The sequence below is a fragment of the Aegilops tauschii genome, chromosome 5, assembly GCF_002575655.3.
Source record: "Aegilops tauschii subsp. strangulata cultivar AL8/78 chromosome 5, Aet v6.0, whole genome shotgun sequence".
Lineage (NCBI taxonomy): Eukaryota > Viridiplantae > Streptophyta > Magnoliopsida > Poales > Poaceae > Aegilops > Aegilops tauschii.
Window position 1 is genome coordinate 222,169,455 of NC_053039.3, and position 22,500 is coordinate 222,191,954.

Consider the following 22,500-nt stretch of genomic DNA (forward strand, 5'->3'; position numbering starts at 1 on the left):
AGGAGGAATATACGTATTTGCTGCGGAACATGGGACGAAATATATAATATCTCCAAATCATATGGAGTACTATAATTTACAATACTCCTACATTACCAGGCCTAGAACAGCTGAACATGTATATGCACGACTTCCTCTTACAATGTCAGCGCTCTTCGGAACTTTGGAACGCAGTAAAAATGTTTCAGTTCCAGCAGGAACGGATACAGACAATCTCACACCCCCAATGTGCATGTGTAATTACAGAACAAAGCATTTTTCGTAACCATGAGAGGGATCAAACTGACCTTAGTGAGCTCTGGAACATAAACTCAACGACAAATTAGCCGTTGACGCACACAACTAACCAAAAATTTGGCAACATATATACCAAAAGGCATGGTAGAAAACAAAAATTAACATGGGAGAACCAAGCAGCCATCTTTAACATCATGGTGGCCCCTTTCTAATCCCCTTCCTTCCTTTACATGAAGATGAAGACGAAGGCACGTACGTACGTATTTGCACTTAAAAATACGATTTGGAACACAAACAAGCAAACCAAGAAGAAGAAAGCTACCTACGCCCACCAAATTGCCCGATCAATGGAGAGATGGGATGAATCAATCAGCATTGTGCATGGAGGAATCGAGGCCCTCCACGCGGCTGCGCACGATGCGGTGGAACACCTCCCGCACCTGCTTCTCCAGCGGCTCCAGCCCTTCCCTCATGGCCGCGCACACGGCGGAGAGTTCCGCTGCGGCCTCCCGCAGGTCGGCCTCCCTGTCCCCGAAGAGCGGGATGGGGGCCGCGTCAATGGCGTCGGCGAGCTTCTGTGTGGCTTTCTCGAGCACGTAGATTTCCTTGAGCAGGCCGCAGCAGGAGCGCCTCTCCTTGCGCTTCCCCTCCTCGGCCAGGCGTTCTTGCAGGGTGAGGAGAGGCGGCGCCCAGGGGAATGCGGCGCGCGCTGGCGCCACGGGCAGGTGGTGCGCCAGGAGCGCGCTGGAGCGGTCCGGGCACGGGACGGCGGCGACGAGCGCCCACGCCGTGAAGTGGAGTATGCAGCCCATGGCGTAGACCGGCGCCACGAGCCCCCCCTCGTGCGCGCGCGGCGCGGTCAGCCCGGCCCCGATGGCCTGCAGCTGCCGCGACGCCGACCACGCGCGGGACACGCTCCAGGAGAGGGAGCGGAAATGGGACGCCGATGAGGCGGCGGAGGAGCCGGTGGCCGAGCCGCGCGACGGGGACGCGCGAGCGCGGCCGAAGGAGCGGTTGCGGTGGGAGGCGAGGAAGGAGGCGACGCCCCCGCTGGCGGCGGCCGTGGTGTCATCAACGAGCAGGACGGAGAGGTCGGAGACGGCCTTGCGGGCGCGGCGGAGCTGGCCCTCGTGGATCTCCCCGGGCGCGAGCAGCACGGAGGCGGCGATGTCGGCGAGGCGCTCGAGGCGGCGCACCTGGTCGACGCCGTCACGGGCCGCGTTGCAGACGTCGAGCGCCTTGACGGCCCTCTCGTGGAACTCGGCGACGAGCCGCTCGGCCGCGGCCGGCAGCGCCCCGCGGCGGCGCGCCTGCGCCAGCACGACCCGGAACTCCTCCTGGCAGAGGATGAAGGCCTCGAGGAGGCGGCGGATCCAGGCGACGGAGAGGATCTCCTCCTGCGCGGGCACTCCCTCGGCCGCCTCCGCGGGCAGCAGGTCCCCAAGGTTGGCTGCCAGGTGGCGCTGGAAGACCTCGAGGTCGGCCTCCTCGCCCGACGCCATGGCCGTGTGGTCGCGGCGGAGCGAGAGGAGCGAGCCGAAGGAGAAGGGCGACGGGGAGGCCGACGCCCCCTGGTAGTCCGTCACCGGCATGGCCTCCGGCGAGGTCGCCGGCCGGGGGCGGGGCGGATCTCGCGCGCGCGCGGGCGTCCGGGCTTAGCGGGCTAGCGGGCGCGGGGCCCGGCGCATCTGTCGCGGCGACGGGGAGGGAATGGAATGGGAATGGGGAATGTGACAATGGAAGCGAAGTGGGAAGGGAGGATGGAGTTTTATATGAAGGCGTGAGATTAGGGGGTTCCCTACTTTAAATGGATTGTTAAATTAAATTAGCAGTGTTTAATAATGAGCTTGTTTTTGGGAGGCTGGGATGGCAGGGGTGCGCTAATCATGAAATGCTTCCACTTATTTATAGGCTGGGGAATTCCCATTCTTTTGTGCCTGGGATGTTTTCTACTGTACGCCTTCTTTTGGGTTGTTTTACCACAAAGTCCTTACCGGTGTTAGTGTTTATATTGCTTTTCATAGTAATAATCGCATGTTTTTAGCATGGCTTTTGGATTTCCATGCTTTGCAAAAAAAGCAGTTAAGCAACGGGATGCCAATCTCATTGCTGTCCATACCATACTCAGCTTCGCACAAACAATTTCTGAGCATTCCCAACGAGCAACGTAGAAGCAGTGAGCGCGAGCACGGGGGGCCCATGGACATGGGGCAGCGGAACGCGCCGGGGAGAACGCACGCTCTGCCACGTGGGACTCATCGCCGACCCGGTCCGCTCCGGGCTGCCCCTCGCTGCACTGCACGGGAATGTTCACCTTTCCACAGGCCAGCAAGCACCCCGGCCATGTCCACCAGCGAAGGTCGCGGCGAGCATGTCCGGTCGTTGGTCCGCGCGTTGAGTTGACCAGCGAATCCCCGTCCACGACGGGTGGGACAGTTATGTCGGTTGGAGTTGTCGCTTGCTTGCCGGGCCCCGCGTACCGGTGACGCCAGCCTTTTTTTAGAAGCAGATCGAGCTGGCAGATGATTCGCATTCTAGTAATGTTCACAGTTTCTTTTTGCTAGTGGCTGGGGCGCCACCTGGTGGCGCCACCTATGCGGCAATGTGCGCACTAATCAAACTGACACACTTATTAACGTGTTGACAATCCAAACGAGCAAGAGTGGCTAAAAATATAATACACAGAATCGAACTGCAGCAGAAGAGTGTTCATTCATAAAGCAAAGCAAGCGAAGTAGTTTCATCGATGCTAATAGATCTATATTAATAGAGGTGACAATCTTACAAGTGGATAGTTGGATGACTGATCACAGAAAGACATCCAACTGTTCAAGTCAAGGTTTAGCTTTCTCCGAAAGGTGGGCGATCTCCAAAAGAGGTAGAGTTCCTCGGATCATCACAACACAAGCATACCAAGTCTTAGTGAGAAACTAAACACGATACATGGATCATATGTACATGCAGTAGCTGGGGTCGACAGTGGTGCGTCAAGAGACGATGCACAGTTGCATCACTGGCTCACTAAGCTGCTCCTATTGCCATTTAATCAATCAACCGGTCTACCATCGAGACAGACCTCACCACCGTGAAGTACTGGCATACTCAAGAGGAGGGCACCTCCCCAGGAAGCCGAAACCTAGACATCAGCACAACCATGTTGGACCTTGTACTGCCTGTACAATGAAAAGAACATTATGATTTTCCAAAGCAAGAGTTTCCAAGAATAGGAAAATAAATTTTACATCAATTTCCTCTCAGATTCTGAAGACCTCCCTAAATCAGAAGAAGAAATCAAGTAGATGTACCTAACACACACAGATACATGAAGATAGGGTTGATAGATTGTGAATCAGTAGCTAACGTCTAACCATCTTGGAACACTGTCCCCCATGGTGTCCAGCCACCACCCTTCAGCAATTCATCAAATGGCAGCCGCTTTTTAAATGGTACTGTGTAACTAAAATCGACAATCCTGCAAACAAAATTGCAGAGACAAAAAAAATCTTGGCAAACTCACATGCAATTTGTATTTGATGTTTAGTTAGTTTGCAAATTTAGAGCCTAATGACAGCAGTTTTATTCTTCAGAAAAAAAAACAACGACAGAGGCAAGGTCATACATGTGCGCGTGAAGACTTGTCTTTGTAGCCTGATTTGGTCATGCGAGTATGACACTTGTGTGAGTTCCAAACTTCTTTCACTCCTCGACTCATCGTCATGAGTTGCAAACTTGTATTTGCACTGATGTACTTTATGAAATAGGTACATATATATTACATGACAGGTTAGCAAAATCATGTTTTGTTCATTTCCTATTTGAAACAAAAAATTGTAGTGATCCTCTGCCCCATGAAGTTTCCTCAAAATAAGGGGAGAGTATACATTAAAATAGCTGCCAACTAAGGAATACACATAATACAAATGAGGAAGATATCAAGAAACAGTAACATCGCAAAATCTGGTAGGTTTTGCATTCATTTGTTCAAACTCATTGCGTACTCCTGCTGTAAATTTTAGAAGCCAATTGCAAGACTACAAACTGTATATTAACTCCTCTCTAAACAATGTTTTCTCTGCAGTTTGATCGTTAGTTTTCTTCAGGAAACAATAGGGAACGATCTTGTTGGAAATATATTATGGTGAAATAAAACCATGTAAGCTATCTCCAGCTGGACCAAGCATCTGCTATGTCGGATGTCGTTAGACCATATAAACATAAAAGGTAAACTGAACCAACTAACCAATATTCTGCAGTAACTACTAAATTCATGATTTGCAATCTAGTAATATTACTCCAGATCAGTAGTAAACTTACCTTCCTGATCAGTGTCACCTCCAGATCCACGACAATCACAGGTCCCATCCTCTTTATTCCCACGAGAATCACAGCTAGCCAGTCTTGTCAGAGTGACCTCCTTATAAGATCCAGCAGCCCATCTCCCTCTGCATCTACATACAAAACTCGAATCAATCAGCTGGAATTGGTGACTTAACAGATGATCTAGCTGAAGAAGAAGATGAATTCATCCATGTTTGCCGGTGAAGTGAGTCCATGGATGGAATCATTGGTACCTCGGAGCAGGAGGCGTGTATGGCGAAGTCGTTGAAGCAGTCGACGATGCACTGCTGGATGTCGAGGGACAGTGTGTCCAGGGTGCTCACCATCGACAGCAGTAGCCCCGGCTTGGCGGCGCAGTAGATCTCCACCCGGGTGTCCTCCTCCTTGCACTCCACCTCAAACTTCAAGCACACTCAGTCGGTCGCTGATCACCATTTTAAGCTACATCAGCAATGGCGCTCTGCTCCATTGGCGACTAATGTTTGTGAACGTGCATATGGAGCCCTGAGCAGTGGCGTTCGCAAATAAAACAACTGGAGAATGCTTTCCCTGAGATGTGCAATCTAGTTCTGCAGATTTTCGGATAGAAGCAGCAGCAGCAATATAAGGGCTCAGCTGAATCAGCTACTATAACGAACAAACAGATCTCGATTGAAACCGTCGAATTTACCGGCACCGAGCAGAGCAGAGCTCAGTCGCTTGTCATAAACTAAGACGAAATTGTGCGCGCACACGAGCGCAACTCGAATCGTAGACCAGAGGAGAAGGAGGCCCCGGTCAGATCAAAACCGAATGGACGGCCCTTGCCGTTCGGCGGCGCATCAGCTCGCGAAGAGAGAGGGAGGTGCAGGGGTACCTTCTTGCAGGTCAACGGGGAGCGCGAGGTAGTAGATGCAGTCGGTGCTCCGGCGGCGGCGTAGCTCCTCCTCGTCGACCGGCGCGTGCGGCGTTCTGCCTCCAGTCTTCGCGGCGAGTGGGTCTGAGAGAGAGAGAGGGAGGGAGAGAGGGGTCCATGGACAACCGAACGGCCATTGCCGCCGCCAGAATGAGCCGCCGATGCGCCGCTTTCGTTGTTCCCATGCCGGAGCCGGCTTGACCTTGTCGATGACAGTCGGGATTTTTTTGTGCACGCGCCCCTAAGGACCGGCTTTCGGGAGCCCAGTCGTTGTCATTGAATCCTTGAATCGATCTGAAAAACCAAGCATCAAATCTCGTCGTTGCATACACACGACAAGAAACCCTAACCTCGTCGCGTCGAGGAGCTGGCAGGAATCTACGCCGGAGCTCCGTCTAATCTGTCTCCACGAACGAACTTGAGGAGGACCGGAGCCCGGAAGATTGACTCGAAAAAGTGCCGCCCTTGTGAGAACCAAAACCCTACCTATCTACCTCTCTCTCTTGCACGCACACACAAAAAAACCACTCGTCTCCTTTTTCTGAAACGTGCATGAGAATTGTGCGTCGTTGCATTAAGAGAGAAGAGTGAAAATTACAAGAGGCCAGCCCATAGGCTAGCCAAAACCCTTGTCCACCACCCAAAAAAACCTTGTCCACCATCCACCACACATACCTAAGACACATTACTCGTGTTCACCCACAATTCCTTGAATTACTTGCCTCATCTGCCAGGCAAACGGCCACACGTTCCATTCGTCGGCGATCCTAACCATCAGTCCATTGATGGCCATGGCTATCTTGTCAAAAACTCTCATGTTCCTTTCCTTCAAAACGGAGTTCAAAACTAGGATGATATAAGAATTCATCTCCTTCCTTGTCGCAGTGCTAGCCGTTGTCCATCAGTCCACCAACACATCCTGCTAGGAAGGGGTGAAGCTTTCCCAACGTTACCTTCAACGCCTGAAACTATACTGTGCGCGCAAGTGTGCATTGAACAAGTAAATGATCAAGAGTTTTAGGCTCTTGCAAACACATCGGGCAGCTAGGCTGGTGTGGTAGTCCCCTGGCCGCAAGACGAACGAATGTCCATCCCCTATTCGTGACGACTAACCACGCGAAGAACTTCACTTGCGGCAGCGCCCAAGAGTCCCAAACTTCATGCGCGCTAGTCATCTCAGTTAGACCAAAGAAGAAAGCATGGTAGGCAGCACGGGCTGAATAACATCATGTTTCAATCCAAATCCATCGAAAGGCATCCGGCTGTTCACTCATGTGCATTGTCTGCCTCTAAATCCCACCCCATAACTTGCAGAACCGGGTGATCATGGCAATTGTAAACGAACCCTTGATGTGTTCGATCCACCTATTTAGGGCAACGCCAACCTAAACCGCACAACCCATGCAAGTGACCGGAGGAACTGTCGCCACAATGCCAGGGGCAATATCGGTAGTAGAGACCCCTTTGATGCACTTGTCAGTCCAGAACACCGCATCCTTGCCATTGCCAACCATGCAGATCATCGATGTCGTGAACATACGTGTGATAACCCACAAGTATAGGGGATCTCAACAGTTTTCGAGGGTAAAGTATTCAACCCAAATTTATTGATCGACACAAGGGGAGCCAAAGAATATTTATAAGTATTAACAATTGAGTTGTCAATTCAGCCACACCTGAAGATTAAATATCTGCAGCAAAGTGATCAGTAGCACAGTAATATGATACTGTTGATAGCAGTGCTAACAATAGCAATGGTAACGGTGATAGAGGCGGGGTGTCTAGTCATGTCCTCATCAAACGGTAACAACAGTAACAGTTTTGTAGCAGTTGGAACATTAGCACTAGCAATAGTAACTTAGCAAGAGCAATATGTGGCAAACTCGTAGGCATTGGACTGGTGAATTCGTTGGATAATATTCAATATACAAAAGTCGTAATCTAGGGCGACACAGAACTAGCTCCAGTTCATAAATATAATGTAGGCATACGTGCTTACGGAAAAGAACTTGCATGGCATCTTTTGTCCTACCCTCCCGTGGCAGCGGGGTCCATAAGGAAACTAAGGGATATTAAAGCCTCCTTTTAATAAAGAACCAGAACAAAGCATTACCACATAGTGAATACATGAACTCCTCAAACTACGGTCATCACCGGAAAGTATCCCAATCACTGTCACCCTGGGTTTACGGATCATAACATGTAATAGGTGCATATGGCTTGCAAGATCGGATCTAGAACATAGATATAATGGTGAAAGCATAAACGGTTCAGATCTGAAATCATGGCACTCGGGCCCTAGTGACAAGCATTAAGCATAGCAAAGTCATAGCAATATCAATCTCGGAACATAGTGGACACTAGGGATCAAGCCCTAACAAAACTAACTCGATTACATAATGAATCTCATCCAACTCCTCACCGACCAACGAGCCTACAAAGGAATTACTCACTCCCGACGGGGAGCATCATGGAATTGGTGATGGAGGATGGTTGGTGATGACGAAGACCGAAGATCCCCCTCTCCAGAGCCCCGAACGGGCTCCAGATCTGGCCCCCCGATGAAGAACAGGGGGTGGCGGCGGCTCCGTATCATAAAACGCGATGAAACTTCCTCTCCTCTTTTTTTCTGGAAAAATAGGATTTTATAGCGTCGGAATTAGGGTCAACGGAGCCCCAAGGGCCCCACCACCCACCAGGGCACGCCAGAGGGGGTGGCTCGCCCTGGTGTCTTGTGGGCAGCCAGCCCCCCCCTCCAGTGGGTCTTGGTTCCAGTATTTTTTATTTATTGCAAAATAATTCTCCAAAAAGTTTCATCCAAATCCAAGAACTTTTATTTCTGCACAAAAACAACACCATGGTAGTTCTGCTGAAAACAACGTCAATCCGGGTTAGTTTCATTCAAATCATGCAAATTAGAGTCCAAAAGAAGAGCAAAAGCGTTAGGAAAAGTAGATACGATGGTGACGTATCAACTCCCCCAAGCTTAACCCATTGCTTGGCCTCAGGCAATTCAGTTGACAAACTGAAAGTGATAAAGAAAAACTTTTACGAACTCTTTTGTTCTTGTTTACATATATATGCTTAAACAACACCCAGGTTTTTAGCAAAGATCATGCCTAACCATGCAAGCAATAACTCTTAGAAATTATATTAGCTTATATCAATGGCATAATCAACTAGCGAGCAATAATAAGATATATCAAATGCCAACACTTTGTCAAAACAATCATGATATAATATGACAACAGTGGTAGCTCGCTAGCCCTTTTTGAGACCGCAGAACATAAATGCAGAGCACCTCCAAAGTTCAAGCAGCGACTAAACATTGTAATTCATGGTAGAAAAGATCCAGTTATGATGCATTTGACATTAACCATACACAATGCATGAGGATGACAATAGTGCTCTCAGGTCTGGTGCTTGTTTGAGAAGGTGATGACTCAACATAAAAGTAATTAGATAGGCCCTTCGCAGAGGGAAGCAGTGATTGGCAGAGGTGTCAAAGCTCAAAGCTTAAATCAGAGATACATATAATTTTGGGAGGTGCACCCTTCATGTCAACGTCCCGATCAAGAGTTATCAATATCTTCCATGCTAAACACATTAGCGGCAGTTCCCAAGTGGTAAAAGTAAAGGTTTACTCCCCCTCCACCAACAAACACAAGCCATGGCTAGCCGAATCCACGGGTGCCGTCCATACCAACAACAGTCCTGGGGGAGTTTTGTTTAATTACTTGCAATTTTTTATTTCGGGACTGGGCATCCCTATTACTGGCCCCTCTCGTGCAAGGACGAGTGAATAAACGCTCATCATGAGAATAACCCGCTTAGCATGGAAGATACTGACCGCCCCCTGTCGCTCCATGAGCGCTCGAGGCACACAAAATAGATGTTCATTTGAAATTTTAGAAGTGGCACATGCAAATTTACTTGGAACGGCAGGGTAATACCGCATAATAGGTAGATATAGTGGACTCATCTGGAATAACTTTGGTTTGAGGATTTTGATGCACAAGCAGTATTCCCGCTTAGTACAGGCGAAGGCTAGCAAAATAGGTTGAGAAGTGACCAACTAGAGAGCGAAAACGGTCATGAACATGCATTATGAATAATCGACATTGAATACTAGCATGAGTAGGATATAAGCATCATGAACATAAATATCGTGGAGGCTATGTTGGTTTTGATTCAACTACATGTGTGAACATGTGCCAAGTCAAGTCACTTGAAACATTCAGAGGAGGATACCATATCATCATACTACATCACAATCATTTTAATGCATGTTGACACACAAGATAAATCATTATCCACTCCTAGCTACTTAAGCATGGCATGAGCAAATATAATCTCTAATTGTCCCTACAAACATGTTTGATCATAACATGTTGAATCATGGATATTGAGTTAAACATATTTACAAAAACAAAAACAAGTTGAGTTCATACCCGCTTTCCTCTGCCACAGTCATTTCATCAAATATCGTCATTATTGCCTTTCACTTGCACGACCGAACGATATGAAAATAATAATAGTGCAAGAGTGTCGTGGAGTAAGCTGGAATCTGCAACATTTTATTCAGAGGAGAAGACAAAATAATATGGACTATCTGTTAGATCAACAATAATGAATATCAGAGCCACTCAACATTTTCATCGTGGTCTTCTCCTTGGTACGACTCGACAGAAGAAAAGGAAAATAATTTCAGAGAAGCACACTGAAATATTCTTGGAGTTTTTTATTTTTTCTTGAACAAAGCAAAAGAAGGAAAAACAAAAATGAGAAAAACTATTTACACAGGAAAGCTCCCAACAAACAAAAGAAGAAACGGGAAATCTTTTTGGGTTTTTCTTTTAATACTACAACTAAATTAAACTAGAAAGAAAAACCGAAAAGAAACAAGAAGTATTTTTGCATTTTCTCAAAGTTTTTCGAACACACAAGAAGAGAGAAAGAAAATAAATCTAGCATGGATAATACAATGAAAAAGTGTGGACACCGACAACTGGAATAAGGTGTGAACATGAATGTAATGTCGGTGGAAATACGTACTCCCCCAAGCTTGGGCTTTTGGCCTAGCTTGGTAATCACCACTCGCGGCCTAGATAATAGTCAGAGTGATAGCTCACGGAGGCCCTTGGTGCGGCCTCCTCAGCCCGTCGAGCAGCTTCGATCGCCGTGTTGTATTCGCGGGCCTCGCTCTCAAGGACGTAATATCTTCTTTTACTGTAATAAAAGAGAGCAGGTGCAGGCAAAATAACAGGTACAATGGGATTTTTATTGAACCTCAAATTGTAAGTATAATTAGTGGTTGTGCCCTTGACGAACTTATGGCGCTTCATGGCCTCAAACTCTAAGTACCGAGTAGGAAGAATGAGATCATTAGGCCAAGGTGACACACCCAGCTCCTTAGCTAAATGAGAGGCATAAATCCCACCATAAAATGACCACTATCAGCGTTGCGTTGCAACCTCCGTGCAAAGATCGCTCCAAGATTATAACATTTAATTCCTGTCAGAGCAGTGTGTATGAGGCTTAAGTCCGGGGCACATAGTGTGTTGCAATATTGCTTGCCCACGATGCATTTTCCATTAAAGAGTGCAAAGTAACACTACAAAAAAATACACTTCCGTGATGATACGTGTTTGTTACAGTAGGTCATGTTTTCTGTCATGCATGTACATCCATGACGATTTTATGACAAAATCAAGATAGTCATACCTGTACTATCGTAGAAGTGTTCCATGACATTACCAAAATTATCATCGCGGAAGTGTCCACTTCCATGACGATAAATGCCGCGTCATGGAAGTGCTATCATCAAGGGTAACCGACACGTGGCATCCACCGTGATGGGTCGTCGTTGAAGGAAATATGCCCTAGAGGCAATAATAAAGTTGTTATTTATATTTCCTTATATCATGATAAATGTTTATTATTCATGCTAGAATTGTATTAACCGGAAACTTAGTACACGTGTGAATATATAGACAAACTAAGTGTCACTAGTATGCCTCTACTTGACTAGCTCGTTGAATCAAGATGGTTAAGTTTCCTAGCCATAGACATGAGTTGTCATTTGATTAACGGGATCACATCATTAGAGAATGATGTGATTGACTTGACCCATTCCGTTAGCTTAGCATTCGATCGTTTAGTATATTGCTATTGCTTTCTTCATGACTTATATATGTTCCTATGACTATGAGATTATGCAACTCCCGAATACCGGAGGAACACTTTGTGTGCTACCAAACGTCACAACGTAACTGGGTGATTATAAAGGTGCTCTACAGGTGTCTTTGAAGGTACTTGTTGGGTTGGCATAGATCGAGATTAGGATTTGTCACTCCGATTGTCGGAGAGGTATCTCTGGGCCCTCTCGGTAATGCACATCACTATAAGCCTTGCAAGCAATGCAACTAATGAGTTAGTTGTGGGATGATGTATTACAGAATGAGTAAAGAGACTTGCCGGTAATGAGATTGAACTAGTTATTGAGATACCGAGATCGAATCTCGGGCAAGTAACATACCTATGACAAAGGGAACAACATATGTTGTTATGCGGTTTGACCGATAAAGATCTTCGTAGAAGATGTAGGAGCCAATATGAGCATCCAGGTTCCGCTATTGGTTATTGACCGGAGACATGTCTACATAGTTCTCGAACCTGTAGGGTCCGCACGCTTAACGTTCGGTGACGATCGGTAATATGAGTTTATGTGTTTTGATGTACCAAAGGTAGTTTAGAGTCCTGGATATGATCACGGACATGACGAGGAGTCTCGAAATGGTCGAGACATAAAGATCGATATATTGGATGACTATGTTTGGACTTCGGAAGGGTTCTGGGCAAGTTCGGACAAATACCGGAGTACCGGGGGGTTACCGGAACCCCCCGGGGAGTGTAATGGGCCTATTGGGCCTTAGTGGAGAAGAGGAGGGGCGGCCAGGGCAGGCCGCACACCCCTCCCCCTCTAGTCCGAATTGGACAAGGAGGGGGGGCGGCGCCCCCTTTCGTTCCCCCTCTCTCCTCCTTCCCTCTCTCCTACTCCTACTCTTGGAAGGGTTGAAGTCCTACTCCCGGTGGGAGTAAGACTCCCCTTGGGGCGCGCCTAGGAGGGCCGGCCCCTCTCCCTCCTCCACTCCATTATATACGGGGGAGGGGGCACCCCATAGACACATGAGTTGATCAGTTGATCTTTTAGCCGTGTGCGGTGCCCCCCTCCACCATAATCCACCTCGGTAATATCGTAGCGGTGCTTAGGCGAAGCCCTGCGCCGATAGCATCATCATCACCATCATCATGCTGTCGTGCTGATGGAACTCTCCCGAGAAGCTCTGCTGTATCGTGAGTTCGTGGGACGTCACCGAGATGAACGTGTGCTGAACTCGGAGGTGCCGTGCGTTCGGTACTTGGATTGATCGGATCGTGAAGACGTACGACTACATCAACCGCGTTCTCATAACGCTTCTGCTTATGGTCTACGTGGGTACGTGGACGACACTCTCCCCTCTCATTGCTATGCATCACTATGATCTTGCGTGTGCGTAGGAATTTTTTTGAAATTACTACGTTCCCCAACAGTGGCATCCGAGCCAGGTTTATGCGTAGATGTTATATGCACGAGTAGAACACAAGTGAGTTGTGGGCGATACAAGTCATACTGCTTACCAGCATGTCATACTTTGATTCGGAGGTATTGTTGGATGAAACGGCCCGGACCGACATTACGCGTACGCTTACGCGAGACTGGTTCTACCGACGTGCTTCGCACACAGGTGGCTGGCGGGTGTCAGTTCTCCAAGTTTAGTTGAATCGAGTGTGGCTACGCCCGGTCCTTGTGAAGGTTAAAACAACACATACTTGACGAAATATCGTTGTGGTTTTGATGCGTAGGTAAGAACGGTTCTTGCTCAGCCCGTAGCAGCCACGTAAAACTTGAAACAACAAAGTATAGGACGTCTAACTTGTTTTTGCAGGGCATGCTGTGATGTGATATGGTCAAGACATGATGCTAAATTTATTGTATGAGATGATCATGTTTTTTAACCGAATTATCGGCAACTGGCAGGAGCCATATGGTTGTCGCTTTATTGTATGAAATGAAATTGCCATGTAATTGCTTTACTTTATCACTAAGTGGTAGCGATAGTCGTAGAAGCAATAGTTGGCGAGACGACAACGATGCTATGATGGAGATCAAGGTGTCGGGTCGGTGACGATGGTGATCATGACGGTGCTTTGGAGATGAAGATCAAAGGCACAAGATGATGATGGCCATATCATATCACTTATATTGATTGCATGTGATGTTTATCTTTTATGCATCTTATTTTGCTTAGATCGACGGTAGCATTATAAGATGATCTCTCACTAAATTTCAAGGTATAAGTGTTCTCCCTGAGTATGCACTGTTGCGAAAGTTCGTCGTGCCGAGACACCACGTGATGATCTGGTGTGATAAGCTCTACGTTCACATACAACGGGTGCAAGCCAGTTTTGCACACGCAGAATACTCGGGTTAAACTTGACGAGCCTAGCATATGCAGATATGGCCTCGGAACACTGAGACCGAAAGGTCAAGCATGAATCATATAGTAGATATGATCAACATAGTGATGTTCACCATTGAAAACTACTACATCTCACGTGATGATCTGCTACCTCTTGAGCACTGCGTTGGTTTTCCCTTGAAGAGGAAAGGGTGATGCAGTAAAGTAGCGTAAGTATTTCCCTCAGTTTTTGAGAACCAAGGTATCAATCCAGTAGGAGACCACGCTCGAGTCCCACACACCTACACAAACAAATAAGAACCTCACAACCAACGCGATAAAAGGGGTTGTCAATCCCTTCACAGTCACTTACGAGAGTGAGATCTGATAGAGATGATAAGATAATATTTTTGGTATTTTTATGGTAAAGAGTAAAAGTAAAGATTGCAAGGTAAACGGTAATAGAAATAATTTGTTGACGGGAGATTAATATGATGGAAAATAGACCCGGGGGCCATAGGTTTCACTAGTGGCTTCTCTCAAGATAGCATAAGTATTACGGTGGGTGAACAAATTACTGTCGAGCAATTGATAGAATTGAGCATAGTTATGAGAATATCTAGGTATGATCATGTATATAGGCATCACGTCCGTGACAAGTAGACCGACTCCTGCCTGCATCTACTACTATTACTCCACACATCGACCGCTATCCAGCATGCATCTAGAGTATTAAGTTCATAAGAACAGAGTAATGCTTTAAGCAAGATGACATGATGTAGAGGGATAAACTCATGCAATATGATATAAACCCCATCTTTTTATCCTCGATGGCAACAATACAATACGTGTCATTTCCCCTACTGTCACTGGGATCGAGCACCGGAAGATTGAACCCAAATCTAAGCACTTCTCCCATTGCAAGAAAGATCAATCTAATAGGCCAAACCAAACTGATAATTCGAAGAGACTTGCAAAGATAACCAATCATACATAAAAGAATTCAGAGGAAGGTAAAACAAGCATAACTTCAAGATTTTAAGCACATAGAGAGGAAACTTGATATTATTGCAATATGTAGAAGCATATGATCCTCTCTCACAATAATTTTCAGTAGCATCATGAATGAATTCAACCATATAACCAGCACATAAAGCATTCTTTTCATGATCTACTAGCATAGAATTTTTATTACTCTCCACATAAGCAAATTTATTCTCATCAATAGTAGTGGGAGCAAACTCAACAAAATAACTATCATGTAAAGCATAATCCAATTGAAAATTAAAATCATGATGACAAGTTTCATGGTTATCTTTATTCTTTATAGCATACGTGTCATCACAATAATCATCATAACTAGGAGGCATGCTTTCATCATAATAAATTTGCTCATCAAAACTTGGGGGACTAAACATATCATCTTCATCAAACATAGCATCCCCAAGCTTTTGGCTTTGCATATCATTAGCATCATGGGTATTCAAGGAATTCATATTAAAAACATTGCTATCATGCTCATCATTCACATATTTTATGCCAAGCATTCTATGTAATTCTTCTTCTAGTACTTGAGCACAATTTTCCTTCCCATCATTTTCACGAAAGATATTAAAAAGATGAAGCATATGAGGTACCCTCAATTCCATTTTTTTGTAGTTTTCTTTTATAAACTAAACTAGTGATAAAACAAGAAACTAAAAGATTTGATTGCAAGATCTAAAGATATACCTTCAAGCACTCACCTCCCTGGCAACGGCGCCAGAAAAGAGCTTGATGTCTACTACGCAACCTTCTTCTTGTAGACATTGTTGGGCCTCCAAGTGCAGAGGTTTGTAGGATAGTAGCAAATTTCCCTCAAGTGGATGACCTAAGGTTTATCAATCCGTGGGAGGCGTAGGTTGAAGATGGTCTCTCTCAAGCAACCCTGGAACCAAATAACAAAGAGTCTCTTGTGTCCCCAACACACCCAATACAATGGTAAATTATATAGGTGCACTAGTTCAGCGAAGAGATGGTGATACAAGTGCAATATGGATGATAGGTATATGTTTTTGTAATCTGAAAATATAAAAACAGCAAGGTAACTAATGATAAAAGTGAGCACAAACGGTATTGCAATGCGTTGAAACAAGGCCTAGGGTTCATACTTTCACTAGTGCAAGTTCTCTCAACAATAATAACATAACTGGATCATATAACTATCCCTCAACATGCAACAAAGAGTCACTCCAAAGTCACTAATAGTGGAGAACAAACGAAGAGATTATTGTAGGGTATGAAACCACCTCAAAGTTATTCTTTCGGATCGATCTATTCAAGATTTTTTACTAGAATAACACCTTAAGACACATATCAACCAAAACCCTAATGTCACCTAGATACTCCAATGTCACCTCAAGTATCCGTGGGTATGATTATACGATATGCATCACACAATCTCAGATTCATCTATTCAAACCAACACAGAGTACTTCAAAGAGTGCCCCAAAGTTTCTACCGGAGAGTCAAGACGAAAACGTGTGCCAACCCCTATGCATAAGTTCACAAGGTCACTGAACCCGCAAGTTGATCACCAAAACATACATCAAGTAGATCACGTGAATATCCCATTCTCACCACAGATAAGCACATGCAAGACATACATCAAGTGTTCTCAAATCCTTAAAGAGTCAATCCGATAAGATAACTTCAAAGGGAAAACTCAATCCATTACAAGAGAGTAGAGGGGGAGAAACATCATAAGATCCAACTATAATAACAAAGCTCGCGATACATCAAGATCGTGCCAAATCAAGAACACGAGAGAGAGAGATCAAACACATAGCTATTGGTACATACCCTCAACCCCGAGGGTGAACTACTCCCTCCTCGTCATGGAGAGCGTCGGGATGATGAAGATGGCCAGCGGTGAGGGATCCCCCCTCCGGCAGGGTGCCATAACAGGGTCCTGATTGGTTTTTCGTGGCTACAGAGGCTTGCGACAGCGGAACTCCCGATATATTCTGTTCCCCGATGTTTTTAGGGTATATGGATATATATAGGCGAAAGAAGTCGGCCAGGGGAGCCACGAGGGGCCCACGAGGGTGGGGGGCGCGCCCAAAGGGGGTAGGCGCGCCTCCCTGCCTCGTGGCCACCTCGAAGCTTCCCTGACGTCCACTCCAAGTCTCCTGGATTGCTTCCGTTCCAAAAATAACTCTCCCGAAGGTTTCATTCCTTTTGGACTCCGTTTGATATTCCTTTTCTTCGAAACACTGAAATAGGCAAGAAAACAACATTTTGGGCTGGGCCTCCGGTTAATAGGTTAGTCCCAAAAATAATATAAAAGTGTATAATAAAGCCCATAAACATCCAAAACAGATAATATAATAGCATGGAACAATAAAAAATTATAGATACGTTGGAGACGTATCAGGATCTCACGGGTACAGAAGGTTGCGGCGGTGGAATTAGGGTTTTTGCTCCGTATCTGATGTTTCCAGGGTATATGAGTATATATAGGCGAAGGAGGTCGGTGAGGAGAGCTACAAGGGGCCCACGAGGGTGGAGGGCGCGCCCCCCTGCCTCGTGGCCTCCTCGTTCGTTTCTTGACGTCCACTCCAAGTCCTCTGGATCATGTTTGTTCCAAAAATCACGTTCCCGAAGGTTTTATTCCGTTTGGACTCCGTTTGATATTCCTTTCCTTCGAAACACTGAAATAGGCAAAAAAATAGCAATTCGGGCTGGGCCTCCGGTTAATAGGTTAGTCCCAAAAATAATATAAAAGTGTATAATAAAGCCCATTAAACATCCAAAACAGAATATATAATAGCATGGAACAATAAAAAAATTATAGATACGTTGGAGACGTATCATGATCGGACATGGTTTAGTTGATATGGATCACGTGATCACTTAGATCATTAGAGGGATGTCTATCTAAGTGGGAGTTCTTAAGTAATTTGATTAATTGAACTTTAGTTTATCATGAACTTAGTACCTGATAGTATTTTGCATGTCTATGTTGTTGTAGATAGATGGCCTGTGCTGTTGTTCCGTTGAATTTTAATGCGTTCCTTGAGAAAGCAAAGTTGAAAGATGATGGTAGCAATTACACGAACTGGGTCCGTAACTTGAGGATTATCCTCATTGCTGCACAGAAGAATTATGTCCTGGAAGCACCACTAGGTGCCAAACCCGCTGCAGGAGCAACGCCAGATGTTATGAGCGTCTGGCAGAGCAAAGCTGATGACTACTCGATAGTTCAGTGTGCCATGCTTTATGGCTTAGAACTGGGACTTCAACGACGTTTTGAACGTCATGAAGCATATGAGATGTTCCAGGAGTTGAAGTTAATATTTCAAGCAAATGCCCGGATTGAGAGATATGAAGTCTCCAATAAGTTCTACAGCTGCAAGATGGAAGAGAATAGTTCTGTCAGTGAGCATATACTCAAAATGTCTGGGTATAACAATCACTTGATTCAACTGGCAGTTAATCTTCCGGATGATAGTGTCATTGACAGAATTCTTCAATCACTGCCACCAAGCTACAAGAGCTTCATGATGAACTATAATATGCAAGGGATGGATAAGACAATTCCCGAGCTCTTCACGATGCTAAAGGCTGTGGAGGTAGAAATCAAGAAGGAGCATCAAGTGTTGATGGTCAACAAGACCACCAGTTTCAAGAAAAAGGGTAAAGGGAAGAAGGGGAACTTCAAGAAGAACGACAAGCAAGTTGCTGCTCAAGTGAAGAAGCTCAAGTCTGGACCTAAGCCTGAGACTGAATGCTTCTACTACAAAGGGACTGGTCACTGGAAGCGGAACTGCCCCAAGTATTTGGCGGATAAGAAGGATGGCAAGGTGAACAAAGGTATATGTGATATAGATGTGTACCTTACTAATGCTCGCAGTAGCACCTGGGTATTTGATACTGGTTCTGTTGCTAATATCTGCAACTCGAAACAGGGACTACGGATTAAGCGAAGATTGGCTAAGGACGAGGCGACGATGCGCGTGGGAAATGGTTCCAAAGTCGATGTGATCGCGGTCGGCATGCTACCTCTACATCTACCTTCGGGATTAGTTTTAGACCTGAATAATTGTTATTTGGTGCCAGCTGTAGCGACCCGACCTCAGACGGTCAAGTCTCTGTGCTTAAGTGTCATCCCTGGATCGGTATGCTGACACACACAGTACTCGAGGATTTATAACAGAGGTAAATCACATGTATAAAGTAACGTAAATACTATTACCACAAACCATATAGCGGAAGTAACAACAAGGTTGTGGATTCACATCAACACCAACGGCAAAGTTGAGTGTAGAAATCATAACCCTAACGTATCACTTACTCGTCGTAAGAAGTCCTGCAACATGAGACGTTTCAGCCACAAAGGGTCAGTACATTGAATGTACTGGCAAATTCACACCATAGGACAACGATGAATAATAGCTATCACTACATGCATATTTGGCTCGTGGAGGCTCTATGGTTAACAATGTTTTTGCGAAAAGCCATTTTTTCCCTACTACAAAGGAATATATTTTATTTAACTACAAAGTTGGTTGAAAACTATTGAGAAGGTTCCTCCAACTCAATCCCAATTAAAGTAATCATTAACATCCCAACAAATTAATTTAGAGTGATGAGATCAATATGATAATCCAAGAACCAGATACTCAAGATGTCCATAACCGGGGACATGGCTAATCATGATTAGTTTATACACTTTGCAGAGGTTTGCGCACTTTCCCCACAAGACTCGATCTCCTCCGTTGGATTTCTCGCACTACATGGTGTTTGAGAAACGGATGATCGAGACATAATCTTTCAGAAGCATTTACTCTCTACTCCGGGCAGACCGGTACACCTACAATCCCCCTACATCTGCTAGTCCACCCCTTCAAGAGCTCACGCAACTTACTCAACTATGCCAGAGCCCATAATGGCTTGTGGCTGCACACAGAAGTTTCTAGCATGAATAATCTTATGATCCCTTTGAGCCTGGGTGGCATTCCATAAGGTGATCACACGGGTCCTTCGAGATACCCTTGGGCAAGCACTGGGTTCTCCAGGTGCCCGGGCAAACCACTGGGTGCTCCAGGGTGCCCCAACCAATCCACCCAGATGTGTATTAAAGTAGCCACCTTAAGTTAACCATTATTAAAAACTCTCACATCTGTCATGGATACACTCAACCAATCTACGTCTACGAGCATAGCATAGCAGTATAAGCATAACGTAGAAGTAACTCCCAAGGTTTGAATGCCGGACAATGGGTTCCTACCTCATCAACTACTTCCCAATACCCACATGTTATCAAATCCTAACCATGCAATGTTTGAGGGTTGAAACTAATGCATAAAAACTGGGTATGAAAGGGATATGATCAAAGTGTGAACTTGCCTTGTACTATTGTGAAGATGATTCGCACTCATAACTCCTGATAGTTCTACTCGTCACACTCCGGTCAATCTATCGTAAGCAAGCAATAGTAACCGCACATAAGCAATCATGCAAAAGAATCGAAGAACGAAGAAGACAAATCGGAAAGCATCAAAACCAAGCAAATAACTCTTGCAACATAAAACAATTTCTAACAGTACCAAAATTAAGTGAATTTGGCCTTATCAGAAAGTTTAGGTCAAGAGCTTCGATTTGCAAAAAGAATCAACTCAAACGGTGTTATAAAACTCAAGTTACGATCAAAAGAAGTTTGAATACAAATCTATTTGAAAAAAAATTAAATTTTCAAAAATATGTTTAAGTTAATTATCTGGATAGAGGGGATCGTAACAAAGAAGTGGGCGTTGGTTTCGTTGGATTTGGACAAACGAGCAAAAAGTAGTGATCGTTTTAAGACTAGGGACTAATCTGTAAAAAAACACTACGGATAGGTCCCTGGCCGAAATTAAAACGAAAAAGAAAAATCCTATCGAATGAACGTTCGCTACAGAACCCTACAGAACGAAATCGTTCGCTACCAGAAGCTAACGACCGAACGCTCGCTAAATTAAGCAACTATAAAAGAAACAGGTTTTAAATGAAAACCGAAACCCAAAAAAACCCGGCAAACCGGGCGGGTTTATTACCGGTTCACAGCGGGTCGTGGATTGGGCGGATCGGGCCGTAGGTCGTCGATGGTGGCGGCTACTCCGGCGAACGGCGGCTTCGGCAGCGGTGCGCGCGGGGCGGCGGTGGATGCGGTGCGGGCGACGAGCGGCGTGCAGCGGCGCAGCAAGCGCGTGCGGCTCCGGCGTGCAGCGCAGGGTGGCGGCGGCGGCAAAGTGCGGCGGCGGCGAGTGCGGAGGCGGCGCGAAGCGAGGAGGCGAGGCGGCGGCTGGCGAGGAGGAGAGGCGGCGGGGCCTCGCCTTATAAAGGCCAGAGAGGGGCGGCTTGTGGGAGGGGCAGGCGAGGAGACCGAGGCGGACACAGCGTCGCCGGCGAGCCGTGCGGGCGGCGGACTCCGCTCGGGGTCGGGGACGAGCTGCGCGCTGGGCTGGGCCTGGCTGAGGAGCTGGGCCGGCCCAGTTCGGCGGAAGGGAAGTTTTTTTAAATAAACCTTTTTCCAGACAAACAAAAATAATAAAAGCAAAATAAATAAAAATATTATATAGGCATATAATGTATCAGAATTTTTAGAAAAAGATATTCTACGACTTGAACATTTTTCTAGCATCAAATAAAATATACAACAAATCAAATAAAGCAAAGAGTGCTACTGCTCTAATAAAAATCTAATAAAAATCATTTTAAAAATACCAAAATGATTTCAAATTTATTTCTCTCCAATTTTCTACTGTAGGGAATCATTTTACCCTATTTTCAATATATTTTATTTTTGGAGAAAAATAATTTGAATAAAAGCCAAATAACTCCAAATTGAAAATAATTGAGTTCCTTCAAGTTTCTGAATTTGAAAATAGTTCCAAATGACATTCAAATATTTTCAAATACCCTTTTCATTTAATTAAATGGAAGAAGTCATGTCATCTTCTCTCTAGGGTTTTGTATTTGAAAAGAATTTGAATTCACAGAGAGCATAAAAGAAAATGAAAGTTTGGGAAAGTCCATTTATTCCCTCTCATTTAACTTTCAAAAAATTTCAAATTTCACTCACTTTCAGTCAATCAATCACACAACAATCAAACAAATGATCAAAACTATTTATTTAATAGAACATTCCGAAATTTAGAATTTTGGGATGTTACAAACCTACCACCCTTAAAATGAATCTCGTCCTCGAGATTCGGAGAGGCTAGAAAGAAATAGGTTAGGGTCGGGGTCTTCTCAAAATCCATAGATCGTCTCCGGAGGTTACGGTTCCATCAAAACTCATATATTCCATCCTTTTTGTTGACAGGGTCTGTCTTCTCAGATTCTCGGGAAAATTCCTTCTCTGGGCTCTTCCGGGAGTGGCATAACCTTTTTCCTCAATCCTTGTATCCCTTTCATATTGGTACGGTTCTTCTGAGACTGGGTCTTCTTATCAGACGGGTCTGGCGCCAATACTAAACAACTACCGATATCTCATGGTGGTCAACA

At 45.4% G+C, this 22,500-nt stretch overlaps 1 protein-coding gene and 1 long non-coding RNA gene across 3 annotated transcripts; both read right to left on the minus strand.

Annotated features, from left to right (window-relative positions):
• Nucleotides 1-306: 306 nt before the first annotated feature.
• Nucleotides 307-1,979, minus strand: LOC109740608 (protein BYPASS1-LIKE). The gene has a single exon (XM_020299670.4). It carries the CDS (start codon nucleotides 1,827-1,829, stop codon nucleotides 603-605), a length of 1,227 nt encoding a protein of 408 aa, XP_020155259.1. The 5' UTR covers nucleotides 1,830-1,979; the 3' UTR covers nucleotides 307-602.
• A 1,005-nt stretch (nucleotides 1,980-2,984) lies between these two features.
• LOC109740594 (uncharacterized) lies at nucleotides 2,985-5,644 on the minus strand. Of its 2 annotated transcripts, none has more exons than XR_012184507.1 (6): nucleotides 5,432-5,644; nucleotides 4,809-5,144; nucleotides 4,552-4,685; nucleotides 3,857-3,985; nucleotides 3,543-3,709; nucleotides 2,985-3,410 (listed from the first exon to the last, which is right to left on the minus strand). It is a non-coding gene; the product is annotated as an uncharacterized lncRNA (long non-coding RNA). The 2 variants fall into 2 exon arrangements; XR_012184508.1 differs by having other exon boundaries at nucleotides 4,809-4,999; nucleotides 5,432-5,638.
• Nucleotides 5,645-22,500: the final 16,856 nt, after the last annotated feature.

What these genes read in the sequence shown, in the direction of transcription:
- LOC109740608 (XM_020299670.4), bottom strand. Translation starts at nt 1,829, where the DNA reads ATGCCGGTGACGGACTACCAGGGGGCGTCGGCCTCCCCGTCGCCCTTC.